General features: G+C 37.7%; 2 protein-coding genes and 1 pseudogene across 2 annotated transcripts in view; all 3 read left to right on the top strand.

Annotated features, from left to right (window-relative positions):
* Mcub (mitochondrial calcium uniporter dominant negative subunit beta) overlaps positions 1-20,866 on the top strand; it is a 130,190-nt gene that overhangs the window by 10,740 nt on the left and 98,584 nt on the right.
* LOC124102488 (torsin-1A-interacting protein 1-like) lies at positions 1,212-20,744 on the top strand. Its single transcript, XM_058583777.1, is given in 1 exon segment — positions 1,212-20,744. A coding segment is annotated over 1 exon segment (732 nt). The 5' UTR covers positions 1,212-10,058; the 3' UTR covers positions 10,791-20,744.
* LOC124102489 (torsin-1A-interacting protein 1-like) lies at positions 9,361-9,890 on the top strand (annotated as a pseudogene).

Genomic DNA, 20,866 nt, shown 5'->3' with positions numbered 1-20,866 from the left:
GAAGGCTTGTGTTCAGGCCCTTAAAATCTACATGGAAGATAAAAAGGTGCCTGCATATTAAGAAGAGATGTATTCTGTCTTCAGTTGGCCCACGAGGGTCAAATAAATATTAGAGACAATAAATCCTAGAAGAATTCAGAGAAGGAACAAAGCAGGGTAAGGCTTTGGCAGGCATATTTTAAAAGGTCAGAAAAAACATCAGGGGGCTAGGGTTGTAGCTCAGTGGTAGAGCATTTGCCTAGCACAGGTGAGGCACTGGGTTCTATCCTCAGCACCATATAAAAATAAATAAATAAATAGATAAATAAAGGCATTGTGTTCATCTACAACTAAAAAAAGAAAAGAAAGAAAAAGAAAGAAACAAAGAGTACAGAGAGTGGAGTCTGAAAGTGCTGTCTGTGAGCAGTCTGATCTGGCTGCAGGAAGTATTCCCTGTCAGGTGTAGTCCTTGATTTGGCTTCCATTAGAATTTTAGATATTACATTAAAATTTTTTAGTACAGGAACTATGCTTATTATATTAAACTCTGTGTCACAAACTGATATGCTGCAGAACATGTTTTGTAGAATGTTAATGGATATTCCAGGAGAACAAAGCTTCTCCTTTTATAAGTTTGAAGAATTCTAGGCTAAATCATACTAAGCTAAATAGGTTCATCTGCTGCAAATTTTTGGAAAATTTCCTTTTTTTTTTTTTAATTTTTTTTTTATTGGTTGTTCAAAACATTATAAAGCTCTTGACATATCATATTTCATACATTAGATTCAAGTTGGTTATGAACTCCCAATTTTACCCCAAATATAGATTGCAGAATCACATCGGTTACACATCCACATTTTTACATAATGCCCTATTAGTAACTGTTGTATTCTGCTACCTTTCCTATCCTCTACCATCCCCCCTCCCTCCCCTCCCATCTTCTCTCTCTACCCCATCCACTGTAATTCATATCTCTCCTTGTTTATTTTCCCATTCCCCTCACAACCTCTTATATGTAATTTTGTATAACAATGAGGGTCTCCCTCCATTACCATGCAATTTCCCTTTTCTCTCCCTTTCCATCCCACCTCATGTATCTGTTTAATGTTAATCTTTTCTTCCTGCTCTTCCTCCCTGCTCTGTTCTTAGTTGCTCTCATTATATCAAAGAAGACATTTGGTATTTGTTTTTTAGGGATTGGCTAGCTTCACTAAGCATAATCTGCTCTAGTGCCATCCATTTCCCTGCAAATTCCATGATTTTGTCATTTTTTAGTGCTGCGTAATACTCCATGGTGTATAAATGCCACATTTTTTTTATCCATTCATCTATTGAAGGGCATCTGGGTTGGTTCCACAGTCTAGCAATTGTGAATTGTGCTGCTATGAACATCGATGTACCAGTATCCCTGTAGTACGCTCTTTTAAGGTCTTCAGGAAAACTGGAAATCCATATGCAACAAAATGAAACTGAATCCCCTCCTCTCGCCATGCACAAAAGTTAACTCAAAGTGGATCAAGGAGCTAGATATCAAATCAGAGACTCTGCGTCTGATAGAAGAAAAAGTTGGCTCCGATCTACATATTGTAGGGTCGGGCTCCAAATTCCTTAATAGGACACCCATAGCACAAAAGTTGATAACAAAAATCAACAAATGGGACTTACTTAAACTGAAAAGTTTTCTCTCAGCAAGAGAAACAATAAAAGAGGTAAATAGGGAGCCTACATCATGGGAACAAATTTTTACTCCTCACACTTCAGATACAGCCCTAATATCCAGAGTATACAAAGAACTCAAAAAATTAAACAATAAGAAAACAAATAACCCAATCAACAAATGGGCCAAAGACCTGAACAGACACTTCTCAGAGAAGGACATACAGTCAATCAACAAGTACATGAAAAAATGCTCACCATCTCTAGCAGTCAGAGAAATGCAAATCAAAACCACCCTAAGATACCATCTCACTCCAGTAAGATTGGCAGCCATTATGAAGTCAAACAACAACAAGTGCTGGCGAGGATGTGGGGAAAAGGGTACACTTGTACATTGCTGGTGGGACTGCAAACTGGTGCGGCCAATCTGGAAAGCAGTATGGAGACTCCTGGGAAAGCTGGGAATGGAACCACCATTTGACCCAGCTATTGCCCTTCTTGGACTTTTCCCTGAAGACCTTAAAAGAGCGTACTACAGGGAAAATTTCCTTTTTTTATGCACATTGGGACAATCTGAGGATGGAAAATAGTTTGCTCACAGACCTCTTTTATCTCACAGGATTCCCAGTGACTTTTCCCAGAATGGTGGTCCATAGAATTCAGTTTGAGAAACACCACATTCAGAAATTAGGCTGGGGATGGATTATGTGATATCCTGTTACTTCATAGCCTATTTCCGCAGGCAAAACCAGTCTTGTCACTCTGTCTCTAGCAGATTAGAATGTTCCTCAAAGCTACATTCCTCAGCCTTCTTTGCATCCAGATGTTGGCATGTGGCCAAGTTCTGGATCTCCTGCATAACATAGAAGTGATAAATATGACTTTTAGTTCACATTTTCAATTGTAAAGCTGATTTCTCTCTTCCTTTTAATCCTTTCTAATGGGTCACAGTAAAGATATGGAAGGGGCGACTCAGCTTGGACCTTGTGTAAGTGGTATAAAACCCTCCAGAGGATGTAGAACAACTAGATAGAAGGGATACATAGATGATCTCACAGTGGCCCCCACCTGCCTACCTACTCAAAAAGCAAATGTCCCTTTTGTTTGAGTCCCATTGTATTTTGAGGTCTGTGTGTTATAGCGTGTTTGCCTGTATCTTGTCCAGCAGTGGACCAAGCCAGTCAAGAGTCTCTAAGAAATTGAGACATAGTGAGAGGGATGTTATTGGAAGCTCTCAAAAAGTGATACTGCAGAAGCCCCAAGAATGGTTACCCAGAGTTAAAACCTGGAAGAGAAGAACAACCAAGACATGGATGTGGGCTATTTTATAGAGCATAACTATTTACCTTGTGGTCACTTGGCTTCCACACACCCTTTTCATTTCTGGTTAGCAGTCCAACTTTGACATTATGACTTCCCTAAATAAAGCCTTTCCTTCTTTTGTCTGCACATAAAAAGTTTATTCTTTTTACTGTTCATTTGGTGCTCAAATATTCTTTGTGTTAGAGTTTTTTGTGTACTGTTATATAGACATGTCTGTCTCTCCCACTCGTATTCTTTCTCTATGCATTGTAACTCCTGAAGAGCAGGAATCACATCTTTTATATCTTTGGGCATATATATTTTTTGGATTTGTTTTGCTAGTACAGGTGCATGTAGTTGTGTTAAATGAATGAGGTACGAGAAGAGTGCTATCATGAGAAATGTTGATCTACACCAAGGGTTGGTAAACTTGTCCTGTGAAGGTCCAGATGATAAACACTGGAGGGGTTGTAGCCTCTGCCTTTGTCTCAACTACTCAAATATGCGATTGTAGTATAAAAGCAGGTGTTTAAGTGAATGGGCATAGTTGTGTGCCAGTAAATTTATTTTAAATAATGGCAGCAGATATGGCTCATAGACTGTAGTTTGCCAACCCCTGTTCTGTAGACTCTATGGATTTTAATAGCAATGATAGAAATGTTATGACAGAAGATTTATTCAGGTCTAGAAATCCAATGTATGTATAGTGGGATGAGTTAAGTGAGTACTTTAAGGATACATCATCAAATCATGGTACTGTACATGGAGCTGGAATAATAAGAATCAGTTACAATGGAGTGTGAGATGTGTGGCAGTTTCAACAGTTTTCTGTAGTTAGGCTTATACCTAACCATGAGGCCTCCGTGCCCTGCATGTATGAGAGAAGAGAATGAGAAGGCTGGGACTAAGCTGTGGAATGAGTTGCCATCTAAAGTTGAGGGATGAATCAGAGTCCTGTGCTGAGTTTTAATTATTGGAAAAGTGGCACGATGGACGAAAAGGTGAAGGCTTTGAGAATGTTTAAGAGGAAATTTGTGGACTATCACAGGTGTTTATTCTAATAGGTTTATTTCTCTTTAGAATTATTATTAAGCCAGGGATGTGACTTGCCTTTCTTCTGGGCCCAACATTAGAACTATGGTCAGTATGTATGTTTTTCCTGGTTTTACTTCCTCAAGCCTTTATTTTTTTAACCAAAAATGACTTTTCTATGTCTTTATTGTTTAGAATAAGCTGCACTGCTGAAACAAAAAGACTCAATAATAATTAAAAGTCTATATTATTAATAGACTTAACTTTTCTCTTTTAGGAAATGGTTCTGAGATGAACTTTATGGATCAAGCAGTAGCTGTGCTCCACATTTAGTGATGCAGGGACCTAAGATGACCTATTCTTATGTCATCTTCTACACTTGGCTTCCAAAGTTAAAAAAGCAGAGAGTTTTTAGTCTCTTAAGGTACTATGGGATAGGCTTGGAGAGGTATTACATGTCCAGTAAAACTTGTGGAAGAAGAATGAATTTCAGTGGACAGTTAGCTGTATATACCGCTGTCCTCTTGGCCAGAAACAGGGTAGTTTTCTTTTTGGTATTGCAAAATTTCCAAGGCACTATTGATCCCCAATTATAAGGGGTTCCTAGAAATAGATATTTACAGGAAAACTTCATTTCTTCCTAAAAAAAAAAAAAAGTAAAAAGGAAATGGCAGAACATCAGCATTTTTACTTTGCGCTAGAGCAGGAACATTTGACACCTTGCTGGGCTCATTATAAGCTGCCCTCCAGGGTGTAACTTAATAGGAAGGGGGATAGTCTCACTTGTACATTCTAAGCTAAGAAAGAGAGAGAAATAGCTATCATGGTTCAGTTAGAACTCGAAGCCAGAATTTAAGTTTATGTAATGATACCTGATAAGGAAGAAAAGATACAGCTAAGAAAAGATGCTGACATTGAGATTTGAGGGAAGGGCTTCCTTTACAGGAATTGTGCTTATTAGGTGAATGAACAATAGTAAAAGTTATAAAAGTGTCATGAGTATTTAGTGCATGAATTTAATGGCATTTTGTAGGTCATAGTCTAAAAGGAAATCCTACATTGTTTGAAAGATGCCAACTTACTGTGTCTTAGAATAAAAGTTATGTTTGTATGTTGTATGAAACTGAAACTAATCCACTAGTTCAGGGTATATTAGGAAGAATTATTAGCTTAACCTTGTATAGTGTTTCCTCACCACATTGTTTACTTAATCACAATTTTTAGGTTTAGACATGTGCTTTTTAATTTTAATTTATCAGGCTTGGATATCGCTATTAAACAGCCTTAAATGTATAACTTTGCATTATTAGAAATGTTTTCCTTTCCTATTACTTTTCATGGTACTTACATATAATTATTATTTTATACAATGAAATGACAGATTGCTGTAATACACATCCTTGAACTTGGACACTACATAATTGTGAAATGTTGCAAGGCTTCAATTAAAACATTGTTCTAAAGGGTTATACTATGTAATATATACATATATATGTAATTCTACAAGTGTATACTATTATTACTGATATAAACTGTACCTGACCTGGTAATGTCAAAACATAAAAGATCATTGTAGATCACGTGTCTTTTTCTATAGGCTTATTTTCCTTATCCTACACTGCAGTGGAGTAATCTGGTAAGCATATATTGCTTTAAAGATAGTAAAAGAAAGTCAACTTTGCAATGCTAGAAAGAGGTAGCTTCTCTTAATGGGGGAGAAAAGTATAAGAATGAGCACATCCTGACCTGGTCATTGTGTGCAAAGGATCTGTGTTTCAGTTCACCTTTGTGCCACCCATGAATGTGGGGTTCCAGAACACCAGTGTGGCACCTCACAGATTGAAAGGGAATGCAGCATCCTGGTCACAGCAGGCGATAGTTCCTTTACTACATTATATCAGGATTGTCAGACTGCGTAAGAGGTATTGTGTTTTATTAATAGGCAATACTTTAAAAAGGATACTGACACGTTGATGAAGAGGGAGGTGTGTCAAGAAGGCGATAAAAAGATGTTGAGGATTCATATAGGAAATGATTAAAGGGGCTGCATGTTTTTAATCTGGTGAAAAGAAAGCAAAGGGAAAGTAAGCTATTTGTATTCAAACGTCTGAGACAGTATCCTCTCAAGTTAGTGGTGCTGTGTTGCTTTAGAGCAAGGAAACCACTCTAAGATTGGGTAGAATAGGTCAGCAGAATTCATCTCAGTGTAAGGAACGGGTTGTCCTTCTGGCTGTTGATCAGTAGACTACTTCTTGAAGTACAGGACTCCTGTGTTACCAGAAGAACAGAGGCAGAAGCTAGAAACCACTGGAGGACCCACCAGTACTGTGGCAGCCTAGTGCTGCAGAAGCCATGGAGAGGGTGGGGTCCAGCGTCACTGGAGCCTGTTAAGGGATTACACCAGAACCAGGAAGAAACCCCTTTCCTTCTTCAGTGTCCCTCCAGTGCCCTCTATTGACAAGACTTCAATGCCAGCCCACAAAGGAAAAGTATTTAAAGACCCAGATCCATTTTCACAGAGCAGTCAAAAGGGTAAATTTAAAGCGGACAGGCAATACATTGATAACCATTAATGTTGTTTTCAGTGATATTGTAGGGGTGAGGTAGCACCTCAGCACCTGTGCAACACTTGAAGGTGGCAACTGCTGCACCTGAACATGGCCAAGATGGTCAAGTCAAGGTAAAATAGGAGACAAGGCTAGACCATGGTCGGGGCACTAGTATTGGAGTGATAGTTTACCAGAACAGAAATCAAGGAAGCATCACTTGGCTGTTCCAGGAACTTAGAATCCAAATCAAACATGGATTACATAAGATATGAAGATCTGAAAAAATTATGAGACTTACACATGTGTGAGGAAAGTAGGCTAAAAATAGGAAGAAGCCAAGAAGAGGACTTGAATAAGGGAAATTGGGACCTAGGACTGACCCACATCAAAAGAAGATGAGGTGAGGTGATCTTGATCCCTACACTTCCTTTCATCCCCCGGGTACTCAGAGATCCCGTAGGTACCCAGCTTTGATATCCATCACAAAGTCAAAAGCTACTAAAGTTTAGAAATTGATTCACTGAGATGCCTAGCTAAAAATTAGCCAGATGCCATCCATCCCTTGCACTTCCCACTCCTGCTTTGCCACCTTCTTTGCCCATCAAGAAAAAGTTTTGGATTGTTACAGTGCAGTAACTACTTAGTGGGAATGGTTTTGTTTTAGGCTTTTATTTTTATAGAATTATTAATCTTTCTGTGAAAGGTTTGGGTTTTGAATATGTGTGGGGAGGTTTTGCCTGGAAGCAGTGTCAGCACTCTGCCCATGACTGTCGCTTAAGCTTGGCTGCTCTGCTCTCAAGTTATGGGCCTTCTTTCCATATGAATTCACTTCATAATGAATCCAGGCATATTCATTTAATTAGTTTATTCTGTTTAGTGAGATTGTACTTCCATTTAATTAACGAAGTTGGCATTTGTGCCAGTAAGTAAGCCTTGTAATCAACAGTGGTTGTAATGCCTGCAATTGTGGGAAAACATCAAAGTCAAATCTTTCTGGGAGAGAAATTTTACCAATGGAATGTACTGGGTTAGGAGGAAATATCTTCATATTTATGGCTATGTATTTAAATTAAGCTTTAGGCATTATAAAAAAAGTCTTTCATAGGTGCAATAGGGACCATTAAAATTTTGTGTAGTAATGTTCTTGATTTTGAAACTTTAGAAAACAGCTTTGTGGTCTCCACCCTTCACTTTGCTTTTCTGGGAACTTCCTTACTCTTATCTACATGGTTCAGCAGATTTGGCCATCTTAGTACAACATGACCTTCATTCAATTTGTCACCTGACCTAGGAATATGGAATTGAGTCTAGGATTCCTAACTCCACCAGCAGCCCTTTTGAATAGTGGAGTCTTACCTGAAGTTGTTAGGTAGTGACCATTTTCTATCATACAGACCAGAGAACAGTGAAAATCAATTCACAGTAGCATGCAGAATAATGCTGATGTACAGAGTGGAGGAGAATAAAATGTGGATCAAGAGGACTCCCTTGCCCCAGTATTACTCTCTAGTCCCTAATTACAGTCCATTCCCAAGGTTTCATTGAATCCTTCTATTTAGGCTCCATGAGAGACATGCTTGTATCCTTTGGGTAAATTTCCATTCTTGCTTAAACTAAGTAAATGTTTATTCCTGTGGTACAAATAATAAATATATGTGAAGTAATTAGACAAAAAACGAAGATCTTGGTAGAGAGTGGGCAAAGGACATGAGTGATTCTAAAAAGAGAAAAAAGATAAATAAACATATGAAGAAAGATCAGCCGCATTGGTAGCAAACAATTACAAAAACAATAAGACAAAGGAAAATATTTTCTTTTGGGGGGAGTGGTTATCAAATTGGGGGGAAAAAAGAGGGATACTAGTGAAAGCATGAAGGATAGCATGGTATGGAAACTCCCTAGACTGCTAGGGAGAGTGTCAAGTGATTGCATAATTCATGGTCCCAACAGGAAACAGATGGCCCACTCAGATTAGAATAATTAAAAAAGAGTTTCTATACAAAGGATTATTCACAGAGATGAGGGTATAGGAGAACCATTAGGATGGTGCAGTAACCTGGGACTGATATAGGTGGGGAAAGAGGTGCCAGAAGGAGTTAGGGCCATAACCCTGAGTCAAGGGCCAAGCCAGATACTCAGAAATTATTAATCATTCCTTTAAATATTAACATTCTAACATTTATTAGAACTGAAATTGTAAAATTCTGAATCTAGGCTAAGACTTTAGTGCTTAATGAATGAGCAAGCCCATATATACATATTATATTCCCAGCTATTGAATTCAGCACCCCCTTCGTTTCATTAATAATAATATATAATGATAGCTCATATTCAGCATGTGCCATACACTGTCAAAAGCTCTTTCCTGGGAGGAAGTGCCAGTATTACCACTGTACTTCTATCAACTGATGAAGCAACCAATGCCCAAACCCTACCTGTCTCCTGTAAGACCTGAACCCCCAATAGCTAGTCTGCTTTGTTGTAGAGGTATGTCTCTTACTTTGAAAACAAACGAAGCATTATCTCTTCAGGTTTTGATTATGTTGATTCAGTTGAAGAAGAGCTTCAGATGTTGCTAAAACTTGATTCACATTTGAAAATGAATGCTTGAATTCTATAAGAATTATGCAATTAAATTTTAAAAGATACCACAAAGATGACCTAGTCATACTAGTTTCATGTTAAAGATATAAAAGTATAAACTTTCTTAAAATTTACTTTAGAGCTTCCAAGGAAACAGATAATTAAATAAACTGCTGAATAAAGTTCCACGTGTACTTTTTTTTTCTGTCAAAAGAAGCAGTTGGACCTTCAGTCTCCACAGCAGAGTCAGCCACAACCCCAGGAAGCCAAGAAGATGAAGAGATGAAGGGCTACTCCCCTTCTGCAGCAGCACTTAAAACAGCTTCCGCTATAGCCAATGTCACCGATTATGACCAGGAGAGGGTTACAGGACTCACAGTTCTCTGAAAAGGATGAACCGTCTTACCAAACCATTAAAAGCCATACAGTCTCAAAGAAAATTGACAGGAGAACACAAGAGTCTCCAGCAGAGGCAAGTGAAGATCCTGTAATTAGCCTATGTAGACCCCCTCTAAGAAACCCCAGATCTGATTCAGCTTACAAAACCAACAGAAATACTAAAATGAGTGAATTATAAATGGCCAGTTTCCTGCAGAAGGTCAGTTCTCCAAAGAAGGAGAAACCAAAGATGATGATCAAGATAGCTGTTACAGTGATGTCACTACCATTAAGGTCAGATCCAGGGATTCTTTTGAATCTGGAGATTATCTGGTCAACATTCAGAATCACTTTGGAGATTATCACAAAGTCAAAACTTCACAGTTTATGAAAAACAATTTTCAGTTCTGAGCTCAGGATATATAAAAAAAATCCTCAGGAATGTATTGAATAAAATGTAAGAATGAGGACTAGGATGCAAAATGACAGTGTTCAGAAATCAGTGTTTATAAACCACTCTCCATCAACATCCAGCCAGTCAACAAATGACTGAACAAACAAATCTTTTCTCAAGAGGAAATGGGGGTAGTGGCTGTTTTAGTTACTCTCGCCTTCGGGAGATTTTGGTTCCTTCATACTTCCGAGGTAGGAACCACTGCTATTCAAGAATTCCAAAACCAGATGCAACAACTTACGACTAAGTACCAAGGTCAAAATGAGAACCTGTGGAAAAGGAGCCAAACGTTCCTGGAAAAACATCTTAGTAGTTCCTATCCTTGGAATCAGCCTTCTGTCTTACTGCTCACTGCTGCTCGAGATGCCCAAGAAGTGCTTAAGTGTCTGAGTGAACAAATTGCGGATGCCTATTCTTCCTCCCATGGTGCCCGTGCCATCTGGATTGATGGGACAGGCAAAGACAGTAATGTTGTCAAACTAGAGGTAGATCAGCAGCTGAGCAGTGGATTCAGAAATGGCCAGAATGCCGCATTGGTACACCGCTTCAAGTTGCTGCCTGCAAACTCTACTTTGATCTTCTATAAATATTGTGACTATGAAAATGCAACCTTCAAAGATGTAGCCATTGTTCTGACTGTCCTATTGGAGGAGGAGACACTTGGAACCAGTCTAGGCTTAAAGGAAATTGAAGAAAAAGTGAGAGATTTCTTCAAAGTCAAGTTCACCAACTCTAACACACCCAGATCTTACAATCACATGGACCTAGACAAACTGGATGGGCTCTGAAGATGAATTTCTTACTTAGTCCTGCCTGTGCAACCAGAAAATGCCCTGAAAAGGGGATTCTGCTTCTAATAGGTGAAAGAAGAGAAAATCATGTCTCAGGTTCTGAGAATTTTTCAATACTTTGTATCCAGAAAGCAAAATTCAGAACACTTTTGGAAAGAACTGGTTTCTTTTTAAAGGAAGTTCATGGATCATCTGAATCATTTATTTAACCTAATTATCTGTGACTTGTGAAAATCATTTCTCTGTTTCTATTGAGAGCTGTGTTAAGGGTATTTAGGAGAATAAATTATATGCATCCTGTAGAGGATCTGTTTTGATTCTGGACTGTCTTTATTGCTGCAGGGTGCCAGTGAGAGGAGTTAGGCTCCTTTCCAAAGAACAGTCACCGCTTTTTAACTTAGATTTCTCACTGTTTGTTATTAGTAAGGCAGCTCTCCGATTGTAACCACAGACTTTCCCATTATGGTTCCTTTTATACTGTTGAGATGTGAGTTTCCTAGTCAGCTTCTGCTTGTAGGAACAAAAGTAATGAGAAGTCATCTGGGTGTGTATTTCCCTTTTGTTTTTGGAGGATGAGGAGGAGGAAAGAGAAGAGAGGAATTGTGGAAAATGCAACAGAAGAGAAAAAGTCTTCAAGATGAAATTCTTGAGTCTCCCAAGGATTTGTAAAGCCTATATACCATGAGGTTTAATATATTTGCTCATTTGACTGTTATTTTAGACTTAACCAGAAGTTAAGTTTTTTTGTTTGTTTATTTTTTAATAAGCAATATGGTTTCAGAAATTGGCACACAGTTTGTTAACCAGCCATCCTGGGCTATTGAAGAAGGATTTAATTTTCTGTTTGTCCATTTTTTTTTTTTTTAGTCTAAGTCCTTTTGTGACACTCTGACACAAATCTAAAGATTTACTATTCACATGATAAATTTTATTAAGAGTGCCTCAAGCTAAAAAGATAGTAAACTTACCACAAGTGAAGAATGTTAGATGTATTTTCTATAGTGCTGTAGTATTTTACTTGTAACTTTGCATCGAAATGAGCTTTCTCAAACCTTTCAACGTCTTTGATTTTTATAAAATATTATAATTCTGGACTCACCTATTTTGGCCACAGGCCTTTAATGAAAAGATTGTTTTTAGAGTATTAAAGGCAGTCACTAATTTTATCATTTATTCTTTGAGGGTCTCATAACTGGTAGCAGAGAGTAGTCTAATTTCTTTCTATTAGGACTGTCAGTATTCATAAATCTATACCCTTTATTTTAATTTGTTGTTAACTAGTTAGATAATCTGATTTATTTTATAGAGAATCCTCTATAAAACAGGAGTTTTGGAAAAGGCTTATTTTATACAAGCATATTATATGGAGAAATATTTTTATTAAATATTTCACTGACCCCAGTAATTTTATGTCTTTCAGGATAAATAATTGAAGCAGCTTATGTGTAAAGGACTCTAAAAGCCATTTTAGTAATTTAAATAAGCTTACTTTTTTTAGTTTAAAGGAACAACAACGAAGCAGTTGGTTTTACAGAAAAGGAAATTAATTAACTTTAATTAATTAAAATACTTTAATTCTTCAAAAAGTCAGATGTCAAGTGCAACTTTAAATAATCAGAATATTGGGCAAAGAACTTCAAAATAATTGGGGTTAGTATTGTATTTGTAGCAAGATGTATCTCCTTTCAGTCAGTCAGCCCCCACCCTCGCCGCTGCAAGGAAAATAGTCCAGCATCTTACATTTTGAAGTTATTCCATGAAATGCACATAAACTAATTTATAGTAATGTAGTTCTTGAAATCTGAATGGTTGACCAATGTATGAAAATGTGATAACTTGTTAAGAGTAACTTATTACAAATTACTCACTATACTCAGAATCTCATGCAATTGCTACATGGCATTGTCATACAGTTATTTATCTTTTATAGGTGGGCAAATTTGAAACCTAAGAATGCTAAAACATTTACATAATTAATAAATAGTGGAGCCAGGGCTTAAATACAGATTCTCATAATTAATCCTGTACTGGCAATAAAATTATATTGCCCCATTTTTCTCCTCTCTTTTATAAAGCTCCAAAATAAACTAGACTTGGGCAAACCCGATTAATCCCATGAAGGCAATCTACTTAATTCTTAGATGATAAAATGAATGAAACAAGTAACTAGAAAACCCATCTCGCTAGTTGAAGGTACCAGAATTTCCATATCCTAGTTTCCTTCTGTTTGCATATCCAGATCCTGTCCATTAGAGTCCAGCCTCCAGTATTCCTTAATAACTCTTCATCTAAAACTTGATTTGACTGTTTTCATTGCCATTGATTATGTTATGCAGACCACTGATTTTTCTGTGATTTGTACTTTTTAATTCATTTAGACTGAACATTTTCTGAGGTCAGGGACTGTATGTGATATTTTTGTTTTGTACTTTAAAATTCATAGTTTTGCATTTGAAATCCAAAGTGTGTGAATTGGATTTCTTCCACAGCATATTTATTTGAAACCCTGATTAAACCCAACATGTAAAGCAAATCAGGACCACCACATAGTATCGTGCAGGTTCTGCACTTGCTCAAGGGTGCTTCATGGAAGAGGTGGCATTTGCATTGTGGATAGGTAAATTTATGATACTTTTTCTGGCAAATGATGATTAATGTATTTGAAGAAGGAGAACTGAGTTCTGAATTTATTAAATACCCTATAAGAGTGTAAAATTTCTACTCACTGCCACATAGGAAAGATTTGTGTAGCCAGGCACACTGGTACACACCTGTAATCCCAGCAACTTGGGAGGCTAAGGCAGAAGGATCACAAATTTGAGGCCAGCCTAGTCAATTTATCGGGACCCTCAATATTTGGACAACACTGTCTCAAAATAAAAAATACTAAAAAATAGAACTTGGTCGTAAGTCAGTGGTAAAGCGACCCTGGGTTCAATCTCCAGTACCAAACAAAACAGAACAAACAAACAAGAAAATAAAAAAAAAACAAAAAATTTGTGGATTACAGTCAACTTTGAGTTTATTCAGAGAATGGATCAAGATAAAAATGACACTTAAAGCCTAAGTGAAAATGAGAGGGAAAAATCTATAAAGTAACGAATCTCTATAAAGTAACATAAAACTTTTTCAAAAGTTACTTTTACAACAAGTCTGAAATAAAAGTTAATGGGAAATGATTTATTTTTGGCAGCAGGGTGCTGGGTCTCCATCCCAGGGCCTCACACATGCTAAGCATACGCTGTACCACTGAGCTATACCCCCAGGCCCAAGAACATTCTTTCAAGATTCTAGGGCTGTGAGTGTATCACAGTGATAGAATACTTGCCCAGCATGTGTGAAGTCCTGGGTTCAGATCATAGCACTGCAAAGAAAAAAATTTTAAATGAGAAATATCCTTTAAATGACTCCTTTATAACACTGTGAAAGGGTTGCATAGTTACTGTGATCAAAAGCTTAACCTTTTCTAAGAAATGGGCCCATATAAAAACAGATACAAGCTTCTGCTAGAAGCTTTATAGAAAATTAAACTCAAAAATACCTTTTAATATTTCCTAAGTAATGACTTTGCTGCCTTGATTTTACTGAAAAAAATTCTCACAGAAGAAAATAAAAAACTTGTTAGCTATTTTATTTGATTTGAAATAATTAGAAGCAAAATCCCAAGTGGTTAATGGCTATAATATGAGCTAAAGTACAGAAACCTTAGAGCTGCATCTGGTATCTAATGAACAGATCTAAAAATGTTCATTTGTTTAAGGAGCTAATTTAATTGCTTAGTTCAGCAGGAGCTTTACCTTTTCAGCTGTAGAAGTCAAATTACAAATTCTTGATGGCCTCTTGATTTTAGTGTCTTAACAGAAGGGTAAGGTAGAATTAATGGCAGATGAACTGGCAAACATATATATATATATATATATATATATATATATATAGTATCAACTGTTTCTCAGATTTAAAAATATTTCTGTTAAAAGATGACACATGGAGGTCAGGATGAAATTTTGCAACCTGTAACTGTCTCTCATTTTGCTATGATGATGTGTATTGGCAGGTAACTATTTCCTTGGGCAGCATCTGAGAAGCTTCTTTGACTTTAGTGAGAAAGAGTACCATGTCTGTCACTAAAGTCAGTGCATTTTACTTTGTGTCAACCAGACACTTCTGTGTTTTCTGTGAAGACTTTGATGTTTGTATTTTTCAGCTAAAACCATCAGCTTTTGGAAAAGTTTGGTATTGGACACAGCCATGATCCCATTCCCATCGAAGAGTCCTCTGCTATTTTTATCTCTTATGAAGGGCTACATTTGTCAGTTTCAGTACAGACACAAATCTCTCTCCTTACACATTAACATCTTTCTCTTGGCTCGTAAGTGTGAAATAAGTCATTTGGCCTTACTGTCATGGCTGTCAAAAAGACAAGCGCCTGGGTCTGTGTCACTGTGAGAGCTTTCAACCACCCACTCCACTAGTTCCTAGACTTTGCATTTTAACCCTGTTTCTGTTTATTTATTAGGTACTGGGGATTGAACCCAAAGGCACTTTACGAGTGAGCTACATCTCCAGCCCTTTTTGTTTTTCATTTCAAGACAGGGTCTAGGTAGGTTGCTTAGGTAAGTTGCTGAGTAACATGCAACCCTCCTGCCTTAGCCTCCCAAGTAGCTGGGATTACAGATGTGTGCTACTGCGCCTACCTTAACTCCTGCCTTAAATAGTTGTCTACACGTTTTGTAACTCAAGATTTTTGTCGGGATTGAGTAGAATATGAAGAATGAATTCTCTGCTTTCTTGTTTTCCTGAGCTGCTTTCTTCCACCATGATATTCTGCCTCATCTGGGGCCCAGAACTACGGAGTCAGCCAGCTATGGATTAAGACCTTTAAAAATGTGAGCACCAAATAAACTTTTCCTTCTCCAAGATTTTTTTTTTTTTTGTCAAGTCTTTTGGTCACAGAAACACAAAAAGCTGACTGAAACAGAAAGTGATACTGAGAAATGGGGTCACTGCTGTGACTACTCTGACTCCACGTGGTTCAGAAACCTTTGGGGCTGCTTTCTGGGTGGAGGAATTTTTGAAAAGTTTAGAGATGCAAGCTGGAAAAGCTTTAGAATATTGTAAATGGAGTTCATTGGGTGATTCTGATGGGAAGACCAGAATGCTGATAGGACTGTGGACAGTAAAGACTAGGCCCATGATGTTTCAGAAGAAAAGGAGGACTATTGGAAATTGAACTCGAGGCCATTCATTTTACATTCTGGCAAAGAAGTTGTCCACATTTTGCTCATGTCCTGAGACTTTCTGTATGGTTGAATTGAAAGATGATGGACTAATTAATCTGGTGGAGGAAATTTCAAGGCAGCACAGCATTTACATGGTGGGTGGATATTACTGACATCTTTTAGCCAAGTTTACTGTGATAATCAAGAACAGAAAGCAAAGAATAAATATTTGAAAAACTTTCAGTTTGGCCAGTAAATTGCAAGTAAAACTGGGGCTAAGGAAACTATGGTTGTTAAATAGATTATAGCCACTAAAAACATGCTAAGTACTTTAGCCAGAAACAATAGTAAATCTGGCTTGAGGACCTCTCAGAAGTTGGCAAGTCAATACTCATCTCAGACTCAAGGGTTTACAAGTAAAAATTCCTTTGAGAAGAGGCCATGGGGCATCCTACTTGCACAGAGGGTCCCAGGAAGTTTTTCCACCATGCTCAGTTGCCCAGGAATTCAGATGCTGCTACAAACATTGTTAAAGAGGCTTGGCTGTTGCTCAAGATGATAAAAGACCTTGGTGGCAACCACATGATATTGGTTCTGTAGGAAGACAGGATGCTAAAGTTAGTGGGTCATGGAGGTTTCCTCCAAGATTTTACAGGCACAATGTAGCAGGGTTGGAGTTCCTGCAGCCTGCCCTGATAGAGTGATGCATGAAGATCTGAGAAGGAAGCCAAAGCTACAGTTGAGAAACCCCTTCCCCAGAGTAAAAGACGCTGGTAACCTGGATCATCTGCTGAGGAAAGCTGCAGGAATCAAGCAGATATAAGCCAAGAGGGAAGCCATGTGGGCTACAACTAGCAAGGCCATAAGCGCAGAGGTAAATAAGCCTTTTGAAGAGAGCATCACAATACCAAATGTGGATGTGGAACTGCAGAACTTGTTTGCCTAGCTGAATTTTGATCTTGCTTTGGTTCCATCCCTTCTTTCTATCCCTGTTTCTCCCTTTTGGAATAGAAATATTTACTCTGGGCCATTATATATTGAATATATGTAACTTATTTTTGATTTTTACAGGGGCTCACAGTGGGAGTTTGTTTTGTGTCTCACAGGAGACTTTGCCTTTGACTTTTGTCAATGCTACAACTTTTAAGACTATGGGATTCTTGGAAATGAAGTAAATGTATTTTGCATTAGGAAATGGCCATGAACTTTTGGGGCCAGGGGTGAAATGTTAAGGTATGGATATGCAATGCCCCCCAAAATCTCATGAGTGAGACAGTGCAAGAATATTCAGAAATAAAATGATTAGATTATGAGAGTTGTAACCTAATTAATGGCTTGATTTACTGATATGGATTAACCAGATGGTAACTGTAGGCAGAGTAGGGTATGTCTGGAGAAGGTAGGTCATTGGGGGCATGCCTTTGGGGTATATATTTTGTCCCTGGTGAGGGGAGCGCACTACCTATCCAATTCTTGGTTGCAATATCCTAAGCTACTTTCCTCATTCATGCCCTTCTGTCTATTTGTTCTGCCTCATCTTGTGCCCAAAGCTAAGGAGTTAGCTATGGACTGAGACCTCTGAAACCCTGAGCCCAAATAAACATTTCCTCTTTTTTTAAAAAAAAATTGATAATCAAACCTGCAAAGTCATTGCAACAGGATTTTTCATTATCTAATTTATCAGGAAAGAAATAGAATAGAAGTTTTTGAAAAAGGAACAATGTTAGAAGCGACTTGCTCTTACAGGTGTTATCTAAGGCAAACACAATTAAAACATTGTAGCATTGATCTAGGAATATCTAGATGGATCAGGAATTGGATGAAACAAGCTATGTATTAATGGGAATGTAGTATATTATAAAAGTGAAATTTCAGATCAGTAAGAAAAGGGTAGATTACAGAGTCAATGGTTTGGGGATAATTGATTGTGCATTTGGAGAAATAGAGAAGTGTAAATTCCTTTCACATTCACAAAATTTCACATGGATTTAAGAACTCAATATGAAAACCTAGAACTACTAGAAGAATGTATAGAAAAGTACAACTTTACGAACTATAAAATAAAATTGATAAATTTTATATTAAACTTATTATACCAGTTATATCATAAAGTTGTTAAATTTTCTTTGTAGTTGTAGATGTTTATTTTTATGGGGTGCTAAGGATTGAACCCACGTGCTAGGCAAGCACTCTATCACCGAGCTACAACTACAGCCCCATTATAAAGTTTTAAAGGTATGTGTGGTTGTTAACATATTTGTGAAACTCCTACTAAACATAATTTTCATGGTTACATAATATTTCATAATGCAACTGTAACATTGTTTAGATAATAGTTTTCAGTTACATTTCAGGCTCTCCTATAAAATTCTTTAAATTCTTGAGTAAATTTATGTTTTCTAAAAGGTGATATGGATTGAATATTCCTTAACTGAAATGCCTGGGACAAAAAGTGTTTCAGATTTGAGGTTTTGAATTTTGGAATATTTGTGCAGTTTTTGCCATTTGAGCATGATTAATCCCCAAACCCCAGATCTGAAAAATCAACATGAATGTTCAAATAATTTTGCATTTTGGAGCATTGGGGTTTTTCAAATTAGAGATTATCAACCTATACTCTGAACTGGTTCAGATAATCGAATTAGAACACTCTCTTGATCTAGATACTTTTCTTTCTTGGAATTTCACATTTAATATTCTGATTTGGTTGAGAAATGCCTTTCTACATTTGTTCTTTTTTTGTACTAGGGATTGAATACAGGGGAGCTTTACCACTGAGCTACATCCCAGCCCTTTACTTTATATTTTGAGACAAGGTCTCACTAAGTTGCCAGGGTCTCACTAAGTTGCCAGGGTTGGTGTGGAATTTTTTATCTTTCTACCTCAGCCTCCAGAGGATCTAGGATTTATAGGTGTGGACCATCATGCCCAGCTATGTTTGTTCTTTTTGCAAAGTGACTTATAGCACTACATTTTATAATTATTTGTAGTTACTAATTTGTTCCCCACTTTTTTATTGTGATAAACCATCAGGAAAGATTTTTAGATTTAGGTAGTAGAATCTTGTTTTCAAGGTGTGTGTTAGGATGAAACCCAAATCATAAAGCATAAAGTAGGCACCCGTGATAAATGGTGTTGGGGTTCCAGACTCTGGTCTGTCTAGCTTTTCCTCTGGAAATCCCTACCAGGTTTAGGTCCCCTCTGCAGATTTCTTGGAACTTGCTTTGAAAACCATTGATTGATGGTAAAATTGCTTATGTGAAAAAAAAAAAAAAAAGCAATGTGTTGTCATTAGAGTAACAGACCCAATGACATTCCCAGGACTTAAACACCAGTCTTTTTTAACATGAATACATTGTGCTTCTTGCAGTTGTGTAAGCATGTTGGCGTTCTTCTAATAGTTCTCAAAGGATAACTACTGATGTGCTCATAAATTTCTTTGGAAGATAGAACCTAAAGTATAAGGTCTTTGTCTTCTTTTACTTCAAGATGAAGGTTATTATGCCTGCCCCAGGTGTTCCTCCTTGTGTGAATGAGTACTGTGAATGTTTCCAAAGAACTGTCTTTGCCAGAGGGCAGAGCAGAGCTGGTTTAGCTCCTTAACTGCACTGTGGACTTTACTCCCCACCCCCAGCAATAATTTTCAAGGAAGTCTGCAGAAAAATACTTGATCACCCTACCCCAGCACATGTTTGGGCATAGTAAATGTTCTCCCTCTCTATAAATCTGGATCCTGTGCCAGATACCTCGGGCTCACGTCCCACTTGCATTTCTTTAAAGCAGTAGAGAAAGCTTTTAGGTTTAGCAACGATTGAGAAGAATCCTACAAATAACTTGCATGTTAGTCACCTTCTGAATTATGATTGGAAACTGAGGTACAGCTATGGACTGTTTTTACTTACTTATGTATTTATTTATGATATTGGGATTGAACCCAGGGGCATCCTACCACTGTTATATCCCAGTCTTTTTTATTTTTAATTTTGAGACAAGGTCTCACCAAGTTGCTGAGGCTGGCCTTTTGAACTTATCTTCCTGCCTTAGCTTCCCAAACTGCTGGGATTACAGGTGTGCATCACTATGCCCTGAATACCGACTGTTTTATTAAGTTGAGTCTCTTCACTGGTGTTGTTCCCATGAATTCCTAGGTGAGGTTTAATTGCAGCTTGCTGCACCTAGCATATTTCTTTTTTTTTTCAAAAGGAATTTTTTGAACTATAACTTATTTAAATTTTTTTCTTATTATACATGACAGTAGAATATATTTGACATACATATATGGAGTATAACTTCCCATTCTTATGGTTATACATGATGTGATGCTTTTATCTCTTGGACTTTCTGATCAGTAAGATCTATGAGGGCAGGATTTATATCCTGCTTACTTTTGTATCCCCAGTGTCTGGCACAGGGCCTGCACAGAGCAGGGGCTCAGTGCATATTTCTAAACACCTGACTCCTGCCCATCTGCGGAGGAATCCTTCCACTTGTTTCTCAGCCATGGCCTTTATGACACTGCTTTATTGCCGGGCTTGGTGGTGCACACCTGTAATCCCAGTGGCATGGGAGGCTGAGGCAGAAGGATTGCAAGTTCAAAGCCAGCCTCAGCAAAAGTGAAACGCTAAGCAACTAAGTGAGACCCTGTCTCTAAATAAAATACAAAATAGGTCTGAGGATGTGGCTCCGTGGTCGAGTGCCCCTGAGTTCAATATCCAGTATGGGAAAAAATTTTTTTAAAAAAACCTGCCTTATCATATCTTAGATAAGCTGTTAGGAGCCTTTTTGTTTCTTCCCTCTAATTAAAATAGATCCAAAAAATTTCCATTAACCATTTTGTCCCATAGCTCTGCCGGAGTATGGCTGCAGCAAAATAAGGGGCGGGGGGGTGGGGGTTGACGAATAACTTGCTTACGTTGATACAGC

Source organism: Marmota monax, unplaced genomic scaffold, assembly GCF_021218885.2.
Source record: "Marmota monax isolate L192 unplaced genomic scaffold, Marmota_monax_Labrador192_F-V1.1 WCK01_AAM20220418_F8-fsc00002, whole genome shotgun sequence".
Taxonomy (NCBI): Eukaryota; Metazoa; Chordata; class Mammalia; order Rodentia; family Sciuridae; genus Marmota; species Marmota monax.
Note: the sequence above shows the minus strand (reverse complement) of the source record. Positions and strands in the feature narration are given on the sequence as shown.